General features: G+C 38.5%; 2 protein-coding genes across 2 annotated transcripts in view; both read right to left on the bottom strand.

The window, feature by feature from the left end:
* Positions 1 to 90, bottom strand: part of LOC104386809 (chromosome unknown open reading frame, human C9orf64) — a 10,761-nt gene extending 10,671 nt beyond the window's left edge. The window contains exon 1 of the mRNA XM_009995474.1: positions 86 to 90. Coding sequence (XP_009993776.1) covers positions 86 to 90 — 5 coding nt within the window. The remainder of the gene's footprint in view (positions 1 to 85) is intronic.
* A 1,966-nt stretch (positions 91 to 2,056) lies between these two features.
* Positions 2,057 to 19,175, bottom strand: part of HNRNPK (heterogeneous nuclear ribonucleoprotein K) — an 18,560-nt gene continuing 1,441 nt past the window's right edge. Inside the window, exons 4-15 of the mRNA XM_009995465.1 lie at positions 18,100 to 18,156; positions 16,553 to 16,596; positions 15,575 to 15,647; positions 14,897 to 15,010; positions 13,691 to 13,819; positions 12,916 to 13,223; positions 12,542 to 12,596; positions 8,554 to 8,604; positions 4,934 to 4,955; positions 4,774 to 4,856; positions 3,399 to 3,568; positions 2,057 to 2,603 (exon numbers count right to left, since the gene is read on the bottom strand). Of these exons, the coding sequence (XP_009993767.1) occupies positions 2,570 to 2,603; positions 3,399 to 3,568; positions 4,774 to 4,856; positions 4,934 to 4,955; positions 8,554 to 8,604; positions 12,542 to 12,596; positions 12,916 to 13,223; positions 13,691 to 13,819; positions 14,897 to 15,010; positions 15,575 to 15,647; positions 16,553 to 16,596; positions 18,100 to 18,156 (1,140 nt within the window). The 3' untranslated portion in view covers positions 2,057 to 2,569. The remainder of the gene's footprint in view (positions 2,604 to 3,398; positions 3,569 to 4,773; positions 4,857 to 4,933; positions 4,956 to 8,553; positions 8,605 to 12,541; positions 12,597 to 12,915; positions 13,224 to 13,690; positions 13,820 to 14,896; positions 15,011 to 15,574; positions 15,648 to 16,552; positions 16,597 to 18,099; positions 18,157 to 19,175) is intronic.

The raw sequence follows: 19,175 nt of genomic DNA, 5'->3' as shown, positions 1-19,175 counted from the left end.
CAGCCCCCCCCGGCGGGAAGCGCCTCCGCGAAGCCGCCGGGCTCCGGCGCAGCCCTCGCTCAGCAGCCCCGGGACGGCGGCGAACCGCATTTACCGGGATGGCCCATTTGTAAGTTGGAACTTGTGGACCTTTCTTTCCCTTCCCTTTTCTTTGCTTTCCTTTCCCCTGTCCCCTTTCCTTCCCTTTGCCTTCCTTTCCCTTTCCTTCCTTTTCCCCTTTCCCCCTTTTTGCCTTCCTTTCCTTCCTTTCCCCTTTCTTTGCCCCTTTCCTTTCTCTTCCCTTCCCTTTGCTTTCCTTTCCTCTGTCCACTTTCCTTTCCTTCCCCTCCCCTTTTCCTTCTCATCCCTTCCCTTCGCTTTCCTTTCTCCTGTCCCCATTCCTTCCCTTTCCCCCTTTTTGCCTTCCTTGCCTTCCCTTTCCCGTCCCCTTCCCTTTCTTCCCGTTTAAAAACCCATTGGCAGCCCCTCCTCTTTCTGCAGATACTCGGCGTGGGGCGAGGGGGGTGGGGCAGGCGCACAGAAATACTTGGCCCCCCTGCGTTAGTTCTCCGGTGAAGGAGGAAACTTGGTGAGTAGAACCCAGAGCACTGCTCAGCTGATGGGAGGAAATACTCTGGCCCTTGTAGGCCGTAGACCATGGGAACAGGATGCAGCTATGTAGGAGTCTTGATCGCGAAGTGGAAAAGTATTGACCCCGAGAAGCAAGAAGCCACAATAAGCGTAAATAAGGCTGTATAAGCAGAAGAATGTGCCGAGTTTGTGTTTAGATAAGGAAGTACCGTTTTGATAAAGCAGCCAATGAGGAGCTATGTTTGGATCAGAACTGTCGCGTGATTGAGTTAAGGGAACCAATGAAGCAGGAACATGATTTGCGTGGACAGTAGAAATGTGTGTAAAAGGCAGCCTGTGTGAATAATAGGCAGCCTGTGTGAATAATAAACATTTTTCTTGCATCAAGCCGTGTCCCGTTTCTCAATCGCCACACGCCTGCATTTTGCCCCAAACCTTTGCCATCAGTGGAGCTTTCTGCCTCTAACACAAGTCTAGGCTTTTCGGAGCAGGTACCAGCAGTACTACCCCTCTTCCGGTACACAAAAAGAGGCTCTCTCTTTAAAGGACTGATGGGAGAGTTCTGCCAAGGTCAGCCTGACACATACCCCTTGGCTCCTTGCCCCTCCCATGAAATTTTAAGAGTAGCTGCTTACTAGGCCAGGAACTACCCCCCAACATTACATAAAAAAAGATAGTGGTGAAATATTCAAAAATTTTTTTTTTTGGGGGGGGGGGGAGAACCCCAAACGCCACAAGAATCCACACTTAGGCTGGACGCATCATATCCGTATGTGCAACACACTTTTGCATTTTTATATATATTTTTCTTTTTTATTCAGTAAGTGAAATTAAAACTTGAAAACTATAAATATACAATTGCCAAAGTATTACATGAGATATCCAGAAGCTTTATATTTTTAAATTTCTCACAAATAATTTCTATGGAACATACAATAGGGAAACCAAACAAGTTGAAGTTTTGCATACAATGAAAACCAAATTACAGTTAAGATACTGTCATTTGCCAATTTATAAGAATTCCTACCTCATACAAATAAAAGCTCAGAAAACAACTATGATTCATTCAGTAATGGTACAGCAACTGTTATTTCTAACAGTGTTATCTGCATTAAGCAAGCTGTCTATAACCAGGTGTACTTTACCACTGTTTACTCAGTGACACCACAAAGTTTTGAAGTATTTTATTTATATACTGTCACCAATATATATATGTATTGCAAAGAGGGCCGAACACTTGCAAAAATGTCAAGTTCTACACAACATTTGCATGAATATTTTTGCTTTTTTTCTGAAACACCAAAGCAGAGTAATTTTTTTCACACAGTTTCTTTAATGTGTCAAAAACCCCATTTAACTCCATCTATATCAAAGAAGCAGAAGAGCAAGCTTAACAGCAACTTTCATCTATGTGGGGGAAAGAAAAGGGTGTATCTATTTTAGATATGACCACATGTGTATCTGAAGAAAAATGACCACCAAGAACAGGTTCACTAAATTTATTTAAAAATCAGATAATGTTTCTTACAAAAGAGCATTACATTCTGCACACTGTTCTCAAAGAATGGCAGGGACATAAGGACTACCAGTATTTTCCCTCCTTCAGAAAAAATACAGTGTACATAAAAGCAGGGTGTTCACAACAATTACAGAAAAGCATTACAAGTTACCACCAACAATGGACAAAATATTCACTCTCTCTGCTGCTGCTTCAAAATTTCAATGTTAGTCTCGTGCGCCCTTTCCCTCCCCCCACGTATTTGTAAGGAACTAAAACATTATTACATCTGGTGGACAGCAAAGATTCCACTACACCTCAAATGCAGAACACCTATGAAGCTGCGGAATGTTGGCTTTTTAAACAGAAGCAGATATTTGAAAAAATAAAAAAATTAAAAAAAAGAAAAAAAGGTGCAGGACTCCTTCAGTTCTTCACTAGTCTTAGAAAAACTTTCCAGAATACTGCTTCACACTATAAAAAAGAAAAAATAATCTTGCATTAGAATCCTTCAACATCTGCATACTGCTTCACACTATAAAAGAAAAAGAAAAAAGCATGTATTAGAATGATGAACCATACATCTTGCATCAACATTCACAATGACATTCTTAGAGAAGATTAAATTACAAACTCCTAATAAATTTTAAAGTAAATAATTTTTAAATATCAATGGCTAAAAATTATAGGTATACTAAAATCTTTTAGGCACATTTAAATATTAGTAATCTACGGCCAAACATTCAAGCTAAAACATTAAAATCTGCTATGATAGCCAACATGTTAATGAAGCAAATACTAAGCCAATTAAATCTGAAGCTGTTAATATTTGGCAGAAAAGACAAAGTAATGTCAGCAAGGTGTGAAATGCTGCGTAACAGCACCAAATCGATTTCAACTTGTCCTGTAGAGGCATGGTCTGTGCCATATGGCAGACTGTGATTTGTTGTCAATTTAGTTATCTAAAAACAACAAAATCACTAGTCTTCCACACAGAACTAGACCAACATCCATTGAAATCTTCTATTATTTTCTACAGGCTCTATGTAATTTATTACAAGTAGTTTTTTGCAGCAGTTTTCACCAGAGAAATAAGAGGACTGCTTGGTTAAGGTGTCTTCCAGCAAGATTAGATTAGAGGGTGTCTTCATTTTAATTAGAATGGAGAACAGAAGAGAATCAAGGCAGAGCTACCACTAGAGAAGTTACGCTCAAATAGTTACTTAAAACCTGCCTTCTACAAACTGCATCACAGAGAAGAGCAGCTTTAAAAGGTACATGTCAAACAGTTTAAAACTGACAGTTGTGATAACATTGAAGTTTAACTTGCCTGTTCTGCAGTAAATACTGTGCATTTTGTATCTGGTCCTGTGTTCCCGTAATAGTTATTATCCGATCTTCTGAGCCTTCCAAAGGTTCATCAATTTTGATCGAAGCTCCTGACTCATGGCGTATTTGTTTGATTCGCTGGCCTCCCTTTCCAATAATAGAACCTGCCAACTAGGGGAGAAAGCAAAGCATTCATTTCCTGATAGAACTTTCTCTCTAAGAACAGCTAGAAAACCACAACAGTGTTTGAGTAGTTCCTGTAAATTCAGCTGTAAGACTTACAATGGAAACATACTTCTTTACAGCCTATAAACATGCCCTACAATATTAATTTCATAAACACAGTCGGGATAAAACTGGAAGAACCAGTTGCTCTTCCACAAAAAGTAAGTGACACAGACCATCTCTATTACTGAGTATTAACAATTAGTAAAATGATGTAGGGTGTCTCTGAAGTGTGGCAGAGCACTTGTGCTGGGGACTGTTACATTACTCTGGAGATGGCAAAAGAACCTCTGATGAGCCCACCGTGGTTAGGTCAGACTGGGTGGCACCAAGACATTTCTGGTCTAAATCCCTCCTGGGCTGTGGAACTGCCATCTGACAGGGAGGCACCTGCTCTTCCTGGGAAATTTGTGGATTGCTGAGGAGCACCCTCTGGCAATGAACTGGGTTAATTGGGCTGTCTTGACCCAGGTAGCTGAATGAACGAATGACCACAGGTCACATCTGACTTAGTCTATAAAAACGGAGCTTCCCGCCAGGAAGCTGGTTGGGTTTTCCCTTGGAGTAGCAAGTCTGCCAGGAAGCCCTTAGGTTGGGACACCAACTAAGGAAACATCCTGAGATTGAGTGACCTCATCTTTGGTAAATGATGTATTTGTTCTACATATATTTTTGAGTGAGCCTTGTTCCTGTTGATCAAGTGATTCTGGGTACCTGAGGGGAAGGCTTTCCCTTTTGTCTGAGTGTACACACATGGGATTATTATCCATGTGAAGATTATCTAGGTTAAGACTAGTAAAAAATGCTTAGGAATTCTTAAGCGGCTGTGCTCTAATGCATTAATACTCCTGACTGACATCTGAATCCGTGATATTATTTTTGGTTTATTGGAGGGCTAAAGAGTGTTGCTTGGAATAAGTATTATTCCTAATAAGCCCCTGTGTGTTTTGGGTGCCTCCATCACAAAAGTGAAGACATAAAACAAACACTTGAAGAATAGGTTTCTGGTGATTTAGAAATACTTAATTTTATATTAGAAGTGCTTACCAAGAATTCTAAAATACTTCTGGTTTACTTATATAAGAAAGGGCTGTGACTTTTATATTTTTTCAAGAGCAAAGACACTTTGAAAGCAAGCCAACACTACTTACATCTTTGGGAATTGTTACTTGTGTTGTGATGATGGGTCCACCAAGATCTCCGTATGAACCACGCCCCCCTGCATAAGAATAGTCTGATTTAAACGTATGCATCAAGCCCTTTAATAACTACAAAATTAAGTACACGTAAAGTTTCTATATAAACACCTACCATATCCAGAGCCACCCTCAAACTGTAAGAGAAAGAGAAAAAAAACCTCAGTAAATAGCCATGCTTCGTATTTTCATCTTAGGCACTGTATTGTTAACTCTGAGCCTATTTTATGCAAAAATCTCAACTTTATAACCTTACTATAAATACAACAGTGTTGTGCTATCAAAGGCATCCTGAGGCAAAGTTGGCAAACCAGAAACAAAAGGTAGAGTGCGGGAAATCCCATTAACCTCTTACCCTACCCTGTGAAAATTTCTTCGAGCAAGGCATCAAACTGCATCAACATTCCAGCTATACCAGTTTACCAACCAGTCTCACTAATTCAGCTACTGGTACACAGATTTGGTTGCTGATCTACTCCTGACCCGTGGACTAAACAAATATTCAAATGAGAAGACCAGAGTACAGCCCTATTAATGCGACCAATATAGGAGAAATTAAAGTTTCCAGTTTCACAGAATCATTGCGAGGTGGAAGGGTACGTCTAGAGATCACCTAGTCCAACTCCTTTGCTAAAGCAAGCTCCCCTAGAGCACATTACACAGGACTCCATCCAGGTGGGTTTTAAGTACCTCCAGAAAAGGAGACTGCAGAACCTCTCTGGGCAGCCTGTTCCAGTGCCTTGTCATCATCACTGTAAATAATTTTTTTTCCCATATTTAAATGGAACTTCTCATGTTCCAGCTTGTGCCCGTTGCCCCTTGTCCTATCACCCAGAAAAGAGATTAACTCCACCTTTCTTACGTCCTTTAGATACTTATAAGCACTGATTATGTCTCCTCTCAGTCTTCTCTCCTGGCTAAACAGTCCCAGCTCACATAGCCTTTCCTTGTGAGTAAGATGCTCCAGTCCCTCAGTCATCTTTGTTGCCCTCCACTAGACTCTCTCCAGTAATTTCCTGTCTCTCTTGATCTGGGGAGCCCAGAAATGGATGCAGTATTCCAGATGGGCTTCACCAGGGCAGAGTAGAGGGGGAGGATGACCTCTCTTGACCTACTGGACACACTCTTCCCTATGGACCCCACGATTCTAGTGGCCCTCTTGGTGACAAGGGCACACTGCTGGATCACGGATCCTTTACTATCTACCAAGACTCCCAGATCCTTCTCCCTGGATCTGCTTTCCAGCAGGTCCATCCCTAACCTGTGTTGGTGCATGGGGTTCTTCCTCCCCAGGTGCAGGACCCTACACTTGCCCTTGTTGAACCTTGTAAGGTTCTTCTCTGCCCAGTTCTCCAGCCTGTCCAGGTCACACTGGATGGCAGCACAGCCCTCTGGAGTGTAACCACCTCTCCCAGTTTGCTGTCATCAGTGAATGTGCTGAGGTTACACTCTGTCCCCTCATCCAGTTCATTGGTGAATATGTTGAACAGAACCTTACCCAGCACTGACCTCTGGGGAACACTGCTCTTTTCAGACAAAACTTTTACCCAGTGACTGTCAATCCTCCTGGCTCTATGTGTTTAAGAAAAAAACCAAGGGTCTTAAAATAGTTCTGTTGATTGTCTTGTGATTCAGCCTATGCTACAATCCTTTGTATCTTAGAACAGGTAATAATGACACAAGTTACTTTTCCTCTGCTAAAGCCACCACATACCAAATCCAAATCACTGCTAAGCACACTCCTGGCCTCCCTTTTTTTTTTTTGGATTTGTAGACCAGTATTTGGTATTGAATGCTTCACTTCATTCAAGACCTTCTAAATACACAAGACCTCAGTTTTACAGCTTCCTATGTAAGTGGAGAATAGATAGGCTCAGGTGTCTAGAATTCAACTTCTGGGAAACTGGTGGGGTGGCCTCCTTGAGAAGAAGCCAAGGGCTGCCTGGTGCCAGATGAAGCCAAACACCAAAATGGACCCACTGCTTCCTAAAGCTGAGATCATTCACAAAGTTTGAGCCACTACGGAGATAACATGTAAGAAATTGTAAAAAAAACAAACACCCAGTTGTGCACTGGCTGTGAGAGATGAGTGAAGGGGTAAAAAAAATGAGAGAAACAACCCTGAAGAGTGAACAACATGAAAAGGACCCAGGCTGTAGCAGCTCTTGAAAAACTGAAGTCTGTCAGAAACACCCATATTTGATCAGTTTTTGAATGACTGTACTCCATGAAAGGGACTGACACTGGAATAGGGTAACTGCATGAAGAGAAGGAACAAAAAGCATGATGTATAACCTGCCCTTCTCCACCTGACCCACTCCACTCATAGCAGAGAAAGTGTAAGAGGAGGGGATGAAGGAGCAAACCTGAGCCTTGGATGAAGTAAAAGGGGGGGGTTGGGGAAGGTGTTTTTAGTTTTCCTTTTTTTCTCACCATGCTACCCTATTTATAAGTGTAAATAAATTAGTCTTGCCCAAGTCAACTCTGTTTTGCCCACGATGGTAATTTGTATGGTATCTCCCTATCTTTATCTTAAGCCACAAGCTTTTCCATCTTATTCATGCTGCTGAGGAGGGGGAGCAAGAGAGTGGGCACCAGGAAGCCAGCCACAACTACTTTTCACAAAAGCTGTAATGTAAAAACTTTTCTCAAAACACAATTTACCCATTACCTTTTCAGAAGATCAAAATGGAAGTTACTCAGACAAAAATGTTGAGTTTATTCCCTGTCTTTAGAAAACCTGTATCGTGTCATCAAGTGACTTAGCAATACAGCTTGTAAAACAATGTAATAGAGCTTGTAGTGGAGTCCAAAACAAAAGTTAAAGAAGGACTCTGCTCAAGACTTAATTCAGAGGCTGACCAGAGCAGCATACTGACACATACAGACGTATTCCTGGTCACAGGATCAGTTTTTGGGCTAGTCTGTTTTTAAGAACAATCCTACCTTTAATTATTTGTGCCTCTCCAGACTACAGGGCAGCAAATGAACTTGACCACAAATGAGTTAAGCAATTATACTTCCTGTGTTTATGTAAGCCAAGAACTGACGTTTAATATTTGGCAGTACTTTGCTGTCTCCTAGACAGCATGAACACCTGACAAAGCCCATAACTTCCCTTCCCAAAGCCCTTTCAATCAAGTATTATACTTTGAAATACATTAGTAAGTAAAGCGGAATAGTTTATCCACAAATCTAAGATAAGAAGCTGCTTTTGGTATTTGCTGTTTGAAATAAAAGGAAATAGAGTAATTTCCTCAGTGAAGTGGTAGATTCCCTAACACTAGACACTTTTAAAAGATTCAACTGGACAAAGTGCTGGGCCATCTTGTCTAGACTGTGCTTCAGCCAAGAAAGGCTAGACCAGGTATTCTATGAGTCTATGACAACGAACTTAATAAAAATACATATCCTAAATGCATGCATCTACAATGCAACAGTTATGAAGAAAGTGACTATTTACAACATGAAAATCAGGTGTATAAGAGGTAAAAAGAGGTGCAAAAAAGATCCTCTCCTTGGCTGTGCTGCTGTGTACTTTCTGATTTCTATTTACAGTATCTGCCTGCACAGGACACACTGTTAAGATAAACTTCCAATAATTTCTGAGCCATAAAAACAGCTTTATGAATTTCAATACATGCAATCTGCCACTGCCTACACTCAAGATTAAGAAATTCTCTTTATTAATCTGTACAATAAAGCAGTTTTCAAAAACAGGTTGAGAACACTCACCAACTCTGGTGGCTGCATGTCATCACAGGCATCCACATGACACTGCATCATCTTCCAGACAACATAATAGGAGGAAAAGAGTAAAGAAATCTACGTTACGTCCATGTCATACAGATTAGAGGCAACTCACCAAGCAAGTACAATACTTTGTACTGGTACAGAGAAATAACTACACTACAACAAAAGACCTAAATTTCAAGACTTGCTCCCTTTTAATTCCATTTTGAGGTCTGTAAGTGGTCACCCTCACTTTTTGCTCCTCTTTCTGTGGTATAAACAGATTTTTCCTCTAGCAAAGAAAATCTTACAGCTAATTGCACGACAAAGCTTGCACAAGCTTTTTTTTTTTTCCTTTTAGTTCACCTTTAAGTGTTATATCGAAATCTTTTATTTCTGATATGCATCAGAAAATAGAGGTTTAACAAGACTGAAACAAGAAACTGTCAGCAAGTATTTCTACACCAACAGCATTTCAAGCAGGAAGGACACTGCTTTTCAAGTTTTACCAATTCATTTTCATATACCCCATATAGCTAATAACAAGACTAACTGCTGCCTAAAGGTATTAGATATAAAATTGTTTTTAAAACATTATAGATAGCATTTATTTCAGAATTCTATTTCAACAATTTATGTGTATTTGTACTTCCTAAAACCAGCTTCTGAAAAAGGGTATCTTAATATACGTAACTGAATATCCTACTCTACAGACTCATTTGTGCTAGTGACTACTGGTACTAGAATAGAAAGCAGATGGCACGCTGGCTGGATAGGGCGAAGAGCTTAACTTTTACATCTAATTTAAGAACATGCAAGTAGTCTTTACTGATGTCAAGTTCTTTTATAATGATTTTAAACAGTGACCTAGGAAAGTGAATTTTGCTACCTTCTTCCAACATCTGCATGGGTAAATAAAAAGAGCTGTCACGCGTTCTTCTTTTGTCGATTTTTAGTATGTTTGGTAATGTCACATCTCTTAAACATGAAGAACATTGTGTTTTTTTGAAATGCGTGTGCCTTTATTTAAGTCAAAACACACATGTATGTATCTGCGTATATACAAGAAGCAGCTGAGCAAACTGGGGTTGTTTAGCCTGAAGGAGGCTGAGGGGAGACCTTATCACTCTACAGATACTTTAAAGGAGGCTGTGGCAAGGTGGGGTTGGTCTCTTCTCCCAAGTAAGCAGTCACAGGAGAATAAAAGGTTTTAGGTTGTGCCAGGGGATGTTTAGATTGGATATAAGGAAAAACTTCCTGAAGAGGCTGAGTCACCACACCTGGAGGTATTTAAAAGACATGTAGATGTGGTGCTTAGGGACAGGGTTTAACGGTGGACTTGGCAATGTACTAGGTTAACAGCTGGACTCGATCTTGAAGGTCTTTCCCAACAAGAACAATTCTATGTATTTTACACATATGTAAGTCAAACTGTAAAGAATTATTAAGCATTGAAAGAAGCAAAAGCAAATTAAAAGTCTGAAGACACTGAAGTCTGTGAAGAGACAGTCCACTCAACAGCAGAAATTTTCATGTGTCTATTAACTCAGATATTAAAATTTTTAGTACCTTGATAATTTCAGGAGCTCATCACATAACTTAAAAAGAGAGAAGAGCATAAATATACTTTATATATCCACTTTATTGTCCATCACTACTGGTATCTGTATGCATTTATTTATCTGAAAGACCCATGAGGATCAAGTTGCTAAAATGTAATACTGGAAATACATTCACGTTTTTTCAGCTATTTGTATAGCCTTTATGGTCCACAGATCATTTGATTTGTATCAGTTACACAGTGGAATACACAGCTCTGCTAACAGAGAAACAACACAAATTGGTCCTTCATGAAAAAGCTTCAGAACAGAGATCATAAACCAAATACACTCTTTTAACAGCAGTGCATAATTAAACTACAACTGCAGGCCATGCTAATACACAAGTATCTTCTTATGTGAGTGATTCAGCATGGGCCAGGAGAATGATCCTGTCTTTTGGAATCAAAATGGGTTTTTCTCATCTCAGCATTTACACAGCTGTCAATACTGTTGTATCTCTGTAATTCCAGCACATTCACAGTTCAGCATCCAGTTTTAAACGTTCTGAACTACTCAGTCTTTCTGCCTTCAATGGAAAACAGAACTAGCAAAAAAAATTAAAAAAAAAAATTATACATTCAACATTCCCATGATTTTCAACATGTAAATCTGAAATTCTTGCCTTTTATTCGATCTGTGTATAACAGAATCTATGTGAAAGAGCTTTTCTCATCTTTGAAAGGAGCCTTTCCCGGGTATTACTTATCTCACAAAGCACAGTGACATTGGCTTTACTCTAAATATTCTACGAGAAAATAGTTTCTGTATTAAATGAAGAGTACTATAGGAAGACCTTAGATTTCTGAAATGACATTTTCAGCTCCAGCCTCATAAACCACACAAGAACTTCCTATTTACTTACACAATTTAGGATACTAGTATCATGAATCATTAAAACCAGAAACTAAATACAGTCTTTGTTAGGAAGCAGTGCTCAATTTAAGCAGTCTATGGTACTTGGTCATAAAAGAGCCAAAGCCATGAGCAGGTCCACTGAAGAGGAACTAAATTTACTTTTTGGCATTAAAAAAAAATAAAAATAAAATAAATAAATAAAAAAATCAACAGAGAAGACTCCACTTACTTGTAGAAACTCATGTCAATAAAGCAAAGGTCAACCTGACAAAAGTCTGGCTAAACACAAGTCAAAATGGATTTTCTATTCTACTTGGAATGGAATAAAAATAGAACACACTACTGCCCAAGCGTCAAGCTAAGTAAGACTGTGCTCAACCAGATACCTAAAGGGCAGGATGCTCAGTACGTGTGCTCTAGCACTGGCTTCATTAGCTGCAAATATCAGAACACAAAAACTGAACTTTGAAAACACAAATATAAATGAAGAATCTTTTAACGTGTATGTCTGAATTCTTCCAGTTTCTTAGTAGGTAGAGCAGAATGGGTAACACTTGTATTGTAATTGTGTGCAAATCTCTCTTAGTATTTGCAGTACATACGCGACATTTCTTGCAGTATGTACTTCTAGTAACTCTTACTTTGAAGAAAGAAGAAATACACACGGCCCATTTAGGTAGCCCATTGTATAGCTCTTATACATGCCTATATTTTCATTCATTTAAAATAAACAACCAACAAATGGCAGAACTTGTCTCACCTGTCATCTTACAGAAACAGCCAACCAAAGCCAGGAGGTAAGAAGATTGTTACTATGGAGATTTACCTCCTAGACACATGACTTCTCTTCCCAGGAAAGAGGAATCTCGTACAACTGCAGATGACTGCTGGGAAGTCATGTTTCAGAATTTCACATGGAAGAGTATCTTTTAAGCCTTTTTTAAAGCTTCCATATACTAGGGGAGCTTTTTTTCCTGAACCTAATTTAATTTAGGATTTAACCTAGCTCCAAAACATATGGAATTTCAGTGGAGATTTGCAGACAGAAAAAAACAGCATATAGGTAAGATTTAATTCAAAAGAGCAATTGCTTTCTAGACCAATTAGAGGTCTTCATAGATACTATTCTATAATCTTTATTTTTCTATATATACTAATGTTTTACAACATTAGTCTCAAGAACACTTGTATGAATCAAATAATTTCAGAGAACATTGATCTGATGTCTCTTTTACCAATTTCTATTTGTCACCCTAATGAATAAATGTGAAGTCCTTCAGTGCAAGCAAACCTGACGGGTTCATCACAATCAAACTTCTATATAATTTTTAATGGCAGGGAGGAAAGAAAGAAAACAGATAATGTCTCAGATACCACTTACACACCAAACATTCCTCCACAGGACAGTCCATTTGCATTATCAGAACCATGCATGTCCCACACTTAAGTGCATGTGTTTAGCAGCAGTCTCTCTATAGACAGTTAGAATGCAAACTGTGCTTACAGACAGAACAAGGAGAACTTTAAAGTCATACCATGCCATCATAACGGTCTCCTGGTCTGCCCCTTCGGTCATAGGACATAAGATCTCTAAAAGGAAAGAAGCAGCAGCCATGTGAATCGCATTATAAACTAGTTTACCTCGTTTATTCTACACTTTCACACAACTATTGCATGCTACTCTAGCTCAGTAGTGAACAACATAGAAGTTTCAGAACTACTATACAGTCCTAGTAGACTACTCCAGTGTAGCAATTAATTTTCAGAATTTTCCAAAATATTCTGGTCTAATACACACTTAATCTGCTTATCATTACCAACATGGCAACATATAAACAACACTGGAAGAACATGATTCAGGTGATTGTGCACAACGTGTTTTCTATAATGCATTTATGCAACAACTTACCCGCCACGAGGAGGTGGTGGAGGAGGAAGAGGAAGATTTCGAGCTCTGCTGCCACCTCTACCACCACGACCTGGTGGAGGTGGTGGAGGGCCTCTGCGAGGGCTCATATCATCATAATCTCTTCTTGATGGAGGCATAGGTCGCCCACCACGACCAGGGGGCATTCGATCAAAACCTCCTCTTCCACGCATCGGAAAGCCTACTGGACGCCCCCTTCTGTCATCAAACATCATTGTGAAGCCACCGTAGTCGTATGTTTCATCATAGAAATTGGGATCATATGGCTGGGCCCGTCCTTTAATCGGAGACTAAAACAACCAAACAAACAAAAAATCCCCACCAACTCAATTAGAACTATTACAATTAGTATATTTAATTAAATTAATATATTAAATGTATAAATATTAATTTATGCATGTGGAATATGTTCTTGCTTTCACAATGCTGGTAAGAAAGGACACACTGATGCATTTCCTGTGAACTTAACTATGCTAGAGAAACTGCTGTTTGTTATCAGTGACAAATTTTGTCCCCAATCCTTCATTTTTTGCATGTTAATGATAAACAAAGCCAATTAGTACCAAAAACTGCTTCACTCCACCGTAAGGTGTACACCAGTTTGAGAAAACTAAAATAGTTTCAAAAGGCGGTAAGTTGGTCGCTTCTTACTGAAAAAGTAGGAGATACTGAATTCAAAGTGGAAACAAACTTTTTCATCCAGATGATCCCTAACATTAATGAATGGCAAAGAAGGAATACATTTAATAAACATTACCTCTGAGATAAGATCCAAAATGATCTTGATACATTCAACAACTCTATCAGGTTTTCCACCAATAAGCACCACTCTGTCAGTAGAATGAGGACAACACTCCTGGAAGAGCTTAATGGTGGTCTGAGTGTTCTGTTGAGGAAAAAAATGCAAGATTGTCTAATATGAGCATTTTAATCAACTTCGGAAACCCATTAAAAATTTGTAAATAGACAATCTGAAAGACAATAAAGTTTCCACCCATTTTAATTGCACAATTGCTTCTTATTTCTTATAAAGTATTTTATTTTAGGGAGAGGGTAGATCTAAGTTAGACATTAAGAATAAATTCTTCACCACTATGAAGGTGGTGATACACTGCAACAGGTCACCCAAAGAAGCTGTGGCTGTCCACTCCCTGGAAGTTTTCAAGAGCAGGTTGGATGGGGCTTTAAGCAACCTGATCTAGAGGGAGGTGGTCCCTGTCCATCCAGGGGAGTTGGAAATGGAGGATCTTTGAAGCCCCTTCCAACGCAAACCATTCTACAATTCTATGACTACATGTCTTTTACTATCTGTGCTGATATAAAAAAAGTTATTTTTTTCCTCTTTCACTTCACATATGTCTCATTTACATCATCATTTTGTTAAATACTAGGATGTATCCATTGCAAGTTTACAGCTTGTATTTTCACATGTCAAGAAAACATGTTTTGGATGCAAGACAGCAGTGTTGCCAGGATTACACCTAGTTATCTTAACTTTCTCAACCCATGCAAACATGTGTCAGTTAATACCTGACCCGATTTCACATGCCTCCGACACAATGACCAGAAAGGACAAAAAATAGAAGTGGTCTAAGTTCAGAGATCTTTTAGCTTTAAAAAAAAATCTATTTAAAACAAACAAAACAATGACATTGTCTATGTAGCAGTTCGAGAACTGATGTAATTTTAAATTTAAAAAAAATGTTCTCTTGCTCTACCACAAATATTGCTTAAAAGTTTGAAAGGAAGTCCTAGGCCCTATCACTAATGACAACTTTATTTCTGAAGGTTTGCAAGAAAGTTTTAACTGACAGATCTACCTCAGAACATGAAAATAACACATGTAATATGTACTGAAGGAATTACTGCACAGAAGATACTAACACTGTGCCCCTTACTAACACAAAACACAAAGTTCTTCAGTAAACAACAAACAAAGCTCAGAACAACAGAACACAAGTACCTCTCTGAGTTCTTTAATTTTAGCACCCTTGACACCAATAATTCCTCCGGCCAAACTCTGGTGAATGAGAAGTCTTAATTCGCAGTCGAAGTCGCTGCCTTTGTAGTGTTGATACTGAAAACACATACAAGGAAAAGAGTAAAATATCAGTCATAAAAATTTTAAATATTTGGGGTTTTTTTCCAAGTTTCTCCTCCAAACACAATAGTACGACTTGATTTACTGCTGAATTGTAATCCTGTTTCCCTTTAATAGGATCATAACTATTTAAGCACCTCACCTCAACAGAAACAGTCAAATCAATTTTCCTTATTTATTATACTGCATAACTTTCTACAAAGATTTAAGAAAGTATCCAACGGTGAAACACTCTTACTGACAACACCAACACAGGATACATCTTACACTACAACTACTTCAAAAATCAGGGTTAAAAAAGCCAGGAGGCAAGTATTTTGATAGGTGAGGGGCTGCTCAAAACATTAGCTCAAAAAATGTTGACTGTCTACCAAAAAAAATGTTAACATGTAATTTGAGGACCATAACCACTCTTCAGTAGGCTTTTAATTTTAATTTTCATATTAACTGTATTTAAAAAGCAGCAAATCATCCTAGAACCGTTCTGTTTCAAAAGCTAATCTTTAACCTCTAAAGGGAAGCAGATGTTAGAATACGTACCTCTTCTAAAGTAGGGATAATCTTCTTCAAGATTTCTCCAATTGTCTCTATATCTGCACTTATGCTCAAGATGCTGTTGAAGGCCGAAATACCAGGCAATATGGAGAAGGTAGAAAAGAAGAAGCAGAAGTAAATTTTTTTCATCATCATACACAAAATGTTAGTAAGACTCACTACGCGGAAGAGTTTACAATATTCCCCTTTTAAAGTAAACCTGTTTGCTCAATTTACAACACATGCATCTTTGTTTATGCCCAATACATATGCATGAAAAATTTAAGATTAGGTAGGTCTTGCAGAGCGAGATAAAGGAAGACAGAATAGGTTTTTGGAAGGGCTCAGATTAAGTGGGCAAGAAATTGACGCAGAATTGAAAGTAGAAGTGAATATTCATGTTCCCCGCCACCACTAATGTAGGATATCCTCACTATTACATCGGTAAAACTGGCACACCTTCTCATAGAAAAAGTGGGGATATGCAAGTGGTAGACACTGTATCCGGAGTAAGGTTATGAGATCAGTTAGAAACCAGATTACTCATGGGCTCTTCAAGAAAACAAATACAAATGCAAGACAAAAATAAAAAAAAGACAAAACAAATGAGAAGCGAAGGAAAGTGAACCAGAGTTAGCACTTCATCAGAAATAATTATGAACAGGCAATGTCGAGGGGAGCAAGGTGGACCACAAAGACAGAGCGAGAGACTACTTTGAAACAATTTGATTTACAATGCAGCAAATATGCAACACTTGAAGCTGTGCTCCTTCCATTGAAATAAAATTAGTGGATTGTTTGGGTGGGCAACTCACGTAAAAGTTCAGTGACAAAAAGACTTAATGGGGAAAATAAGACAGAAAACTTGAAAAAAAACAATACACCGTCTATAAGGGGATACTATTTAATTATATCAAAGGCAGGTAATAAAATACATTTCTCTCTTTCTAATCAGGCAGTGAGGCATAAACTGTTGGGACATACCGCTCGGGGCCACTGCTGTCTGGGACTGAAACACTGGCATTGTACTGCATTGGTCATTGGCGTTCGTGGATGTTGGCATTGGGCATGGGTATTCAATCAGAAGTTGTCAAGTATGGTACCCGTTTGGCAACGAGCACATTTTTGGGCATAGCCAACCAGGGTTTTCACATGGGCGTTCAGGGGCGGATGGGCCAACGTCATGGTGGGCAACGCAGGGGCAAGTCGATCCAGTACATGGGCAACGGAGATATGTGGCCAAAAAAACAAGGAGAGGGAAAAGGGGGAAAAGCAATAAATTTTAATTTAATACAAACTATACTCATTACTCTCAATTAATGAAACAAGCTTAAGTTGTTCTGAAGACTAACACAATAACGGATTGCTACACCGACTGTGGCTTAACAGTATGGACCTTAAAAATGAGTCTCTTGATCTGACTGAACTATTTTTTACTTTTAACATTGATGTTTCAGTAGCAGGCTGGCTCATGAGGGTAGACACAGAACCTGTCGAGATCGGTATTACTAGAATATTGGGCAAATGGGAGAGTTGAGTTTTCCAAACCAATCTAAATTACCTGGACTGATTATTAAGGTGACGTACTGATTGACTTTTGAAAAAAAAAGAAAAAAAAGAAAGAAAAGGAAAACCTACCAAGAAAAAACCGCCCTAAAGAAAAAAAAAACAACTAGCCGCCAAAGTTCGTGAGCAGATGTATGATTCCTGACCATTTCAAGTTAAACCTCAATTCTAGTTGTGGCAGTTTATGAACTTAGTTGGAACTGATTTGCCGAATCTTGTGTTGAACAGAGTCTTGATAAGAAAAAACGTTGAAATTGTAGCTGATGTTAAGTACAGAAGTGTAAACACATGAAATTTAAGAAGCGTTGCCAAGTTTTATAAATACACAACATTAACACTGAGCATGTGTCTAATCACAAGAGTCAACCCACTGTAAAATGCAAATAGGCAAAGAAGTCATGACGATTTAAAAATGCTTCCAAGTTAGCAGTAGAATGTTCTTTATTGTTCTATACCCATATTTAAATGAAGCAAACATTAATGCTTCTGTGGTTCACGTGCAGGCTGTTGAAGAAGAGATGGACCATTTTATTTGCTTCCTGTTTTAAAGGAAGTTAAAGAATTCCTTTATCACTGGATTAAGCCAGCCACTTGCAATGGTTTCAGTAATTCTGTAATTGACTCCCACATATGGGAAATGGCACAATTACAGGTTTTAAGTTTTGTCAATATTTCTAATTAGGATGTTAATTCGCTTGAAGTCTGTAATTTAGCAGAATTCTATTCAGAAGTGAGGAGATTTAATATAAACCTCTCCTCCCACATGATTCAAGCTGGGTTTTAATTACAATAGAAATTGAAGAACTAAGTTATTTACTGTAACAATCTTTAAATGGCTTGTAACTTGACTGTTGATATCTAGGAGTTGAATTGCTCCCATTTCTAGAAATGCACGCAATCAAGCTTTCGATGTAGTGCTCTGAAAGAATTGGTGTTAAAATTAGTTCAAACTCATAAATACTCACGTCTGTACGAAGAGCCTTAATATTTTTGCCACCTTTTCCAATCACTGCTCCAGCATTCTGGAAAACAGTTTTTAAAAGTTATGTTATGCCAACACAGCACAGACTACATTGTTGTATTCAAAACTAAGAATGGTAAATCTATTTTGCATTACCCTGCTGGCGTGGCAAGTAGGGGCAGATGGACACTGCTTCTGAAAGGTTCAGATTGAACTGAAACAAACTGAGATCGATTGTCCATAGCAAAAATTACAAACTGCTCTTAACACTGAGCTTGGGAAAGAAAGATACTCAGTTTTGCAGCCAGTATTTCAATTCCAAATTGAAGTTTCTAGGCAATGCTGCCTGTGTTAAAGCAATCTTACAGACAATAGCTTCCAAAAATACATACTATATGAATGCCATGTAGGTCAATTATTTCCATAATTTAATTAATCATCCTTTTTATTTTTAATTATTTTTTTAAGGAATAAGTTTCCAAATCCCACTTTTGTACTCCCAACATTTCTTGATAATTTCAAGTGCTGATTTTGGTTTATACTGAAGAAGTTTAAAGTCAATCAATATTACTAGGCACTAACTCCAAGTTTCTAACATCAACGGGAATTAAAGGGCAGATAGTCAAGAAAAGTAATTGCAAAACTGTATTTTTACCAAGTTATTTCAAGGATGGCAAGCAGAAGCATTGCTATTATCACTCAGATCATATATTATGGAAACGGCATGCAAAACATTTTGCAATATGACATATAACTTGCCTACTGGTCAGAAATGCCATGCAGAGTTATGGTTAACATTTCCCCATGCCAACACAAAAGAATGAGGCACTTCAGAAAGTATAAATCATTTGTAACAATTGAAAACACTGGAGGAAATTAAGACACAGCAACCTTACTGTAACTATTTACACTGGTGAATTAAACTAATGCAATCCCTGAAGCATCACTCCTACATTTCTTCCTGTTGGTATATTTGAACAAGTTTAGTAGATCTGTTTGGCCGTTAATAAAATCCTATGGAATTTCTCATCTTAACTCTCAGATATAGTTTATAATCATTAACTGATCAGCTTCTGAACC

Source organism: Chaetura pelagica, unplaced genomic scaffold, assembly GCF_000747805.2.
Source record: "Chaetura pelagica isolate M959 unplaced genomic scaffold, ChaPel_1.0 scaffold473, whole genome shotgun sequence".
Lineage (NCBI taxonomy): Eukaryota > Metazoa > Chordata > Aves > Apodiformes > Apodidae > Chaetura > Chaetura pelagica.
The sequence above is the reverse complement of the archived record's forward strand: the minus strand, read 5'-3'. Positions and strand labels throughout refer to the sequence as shown.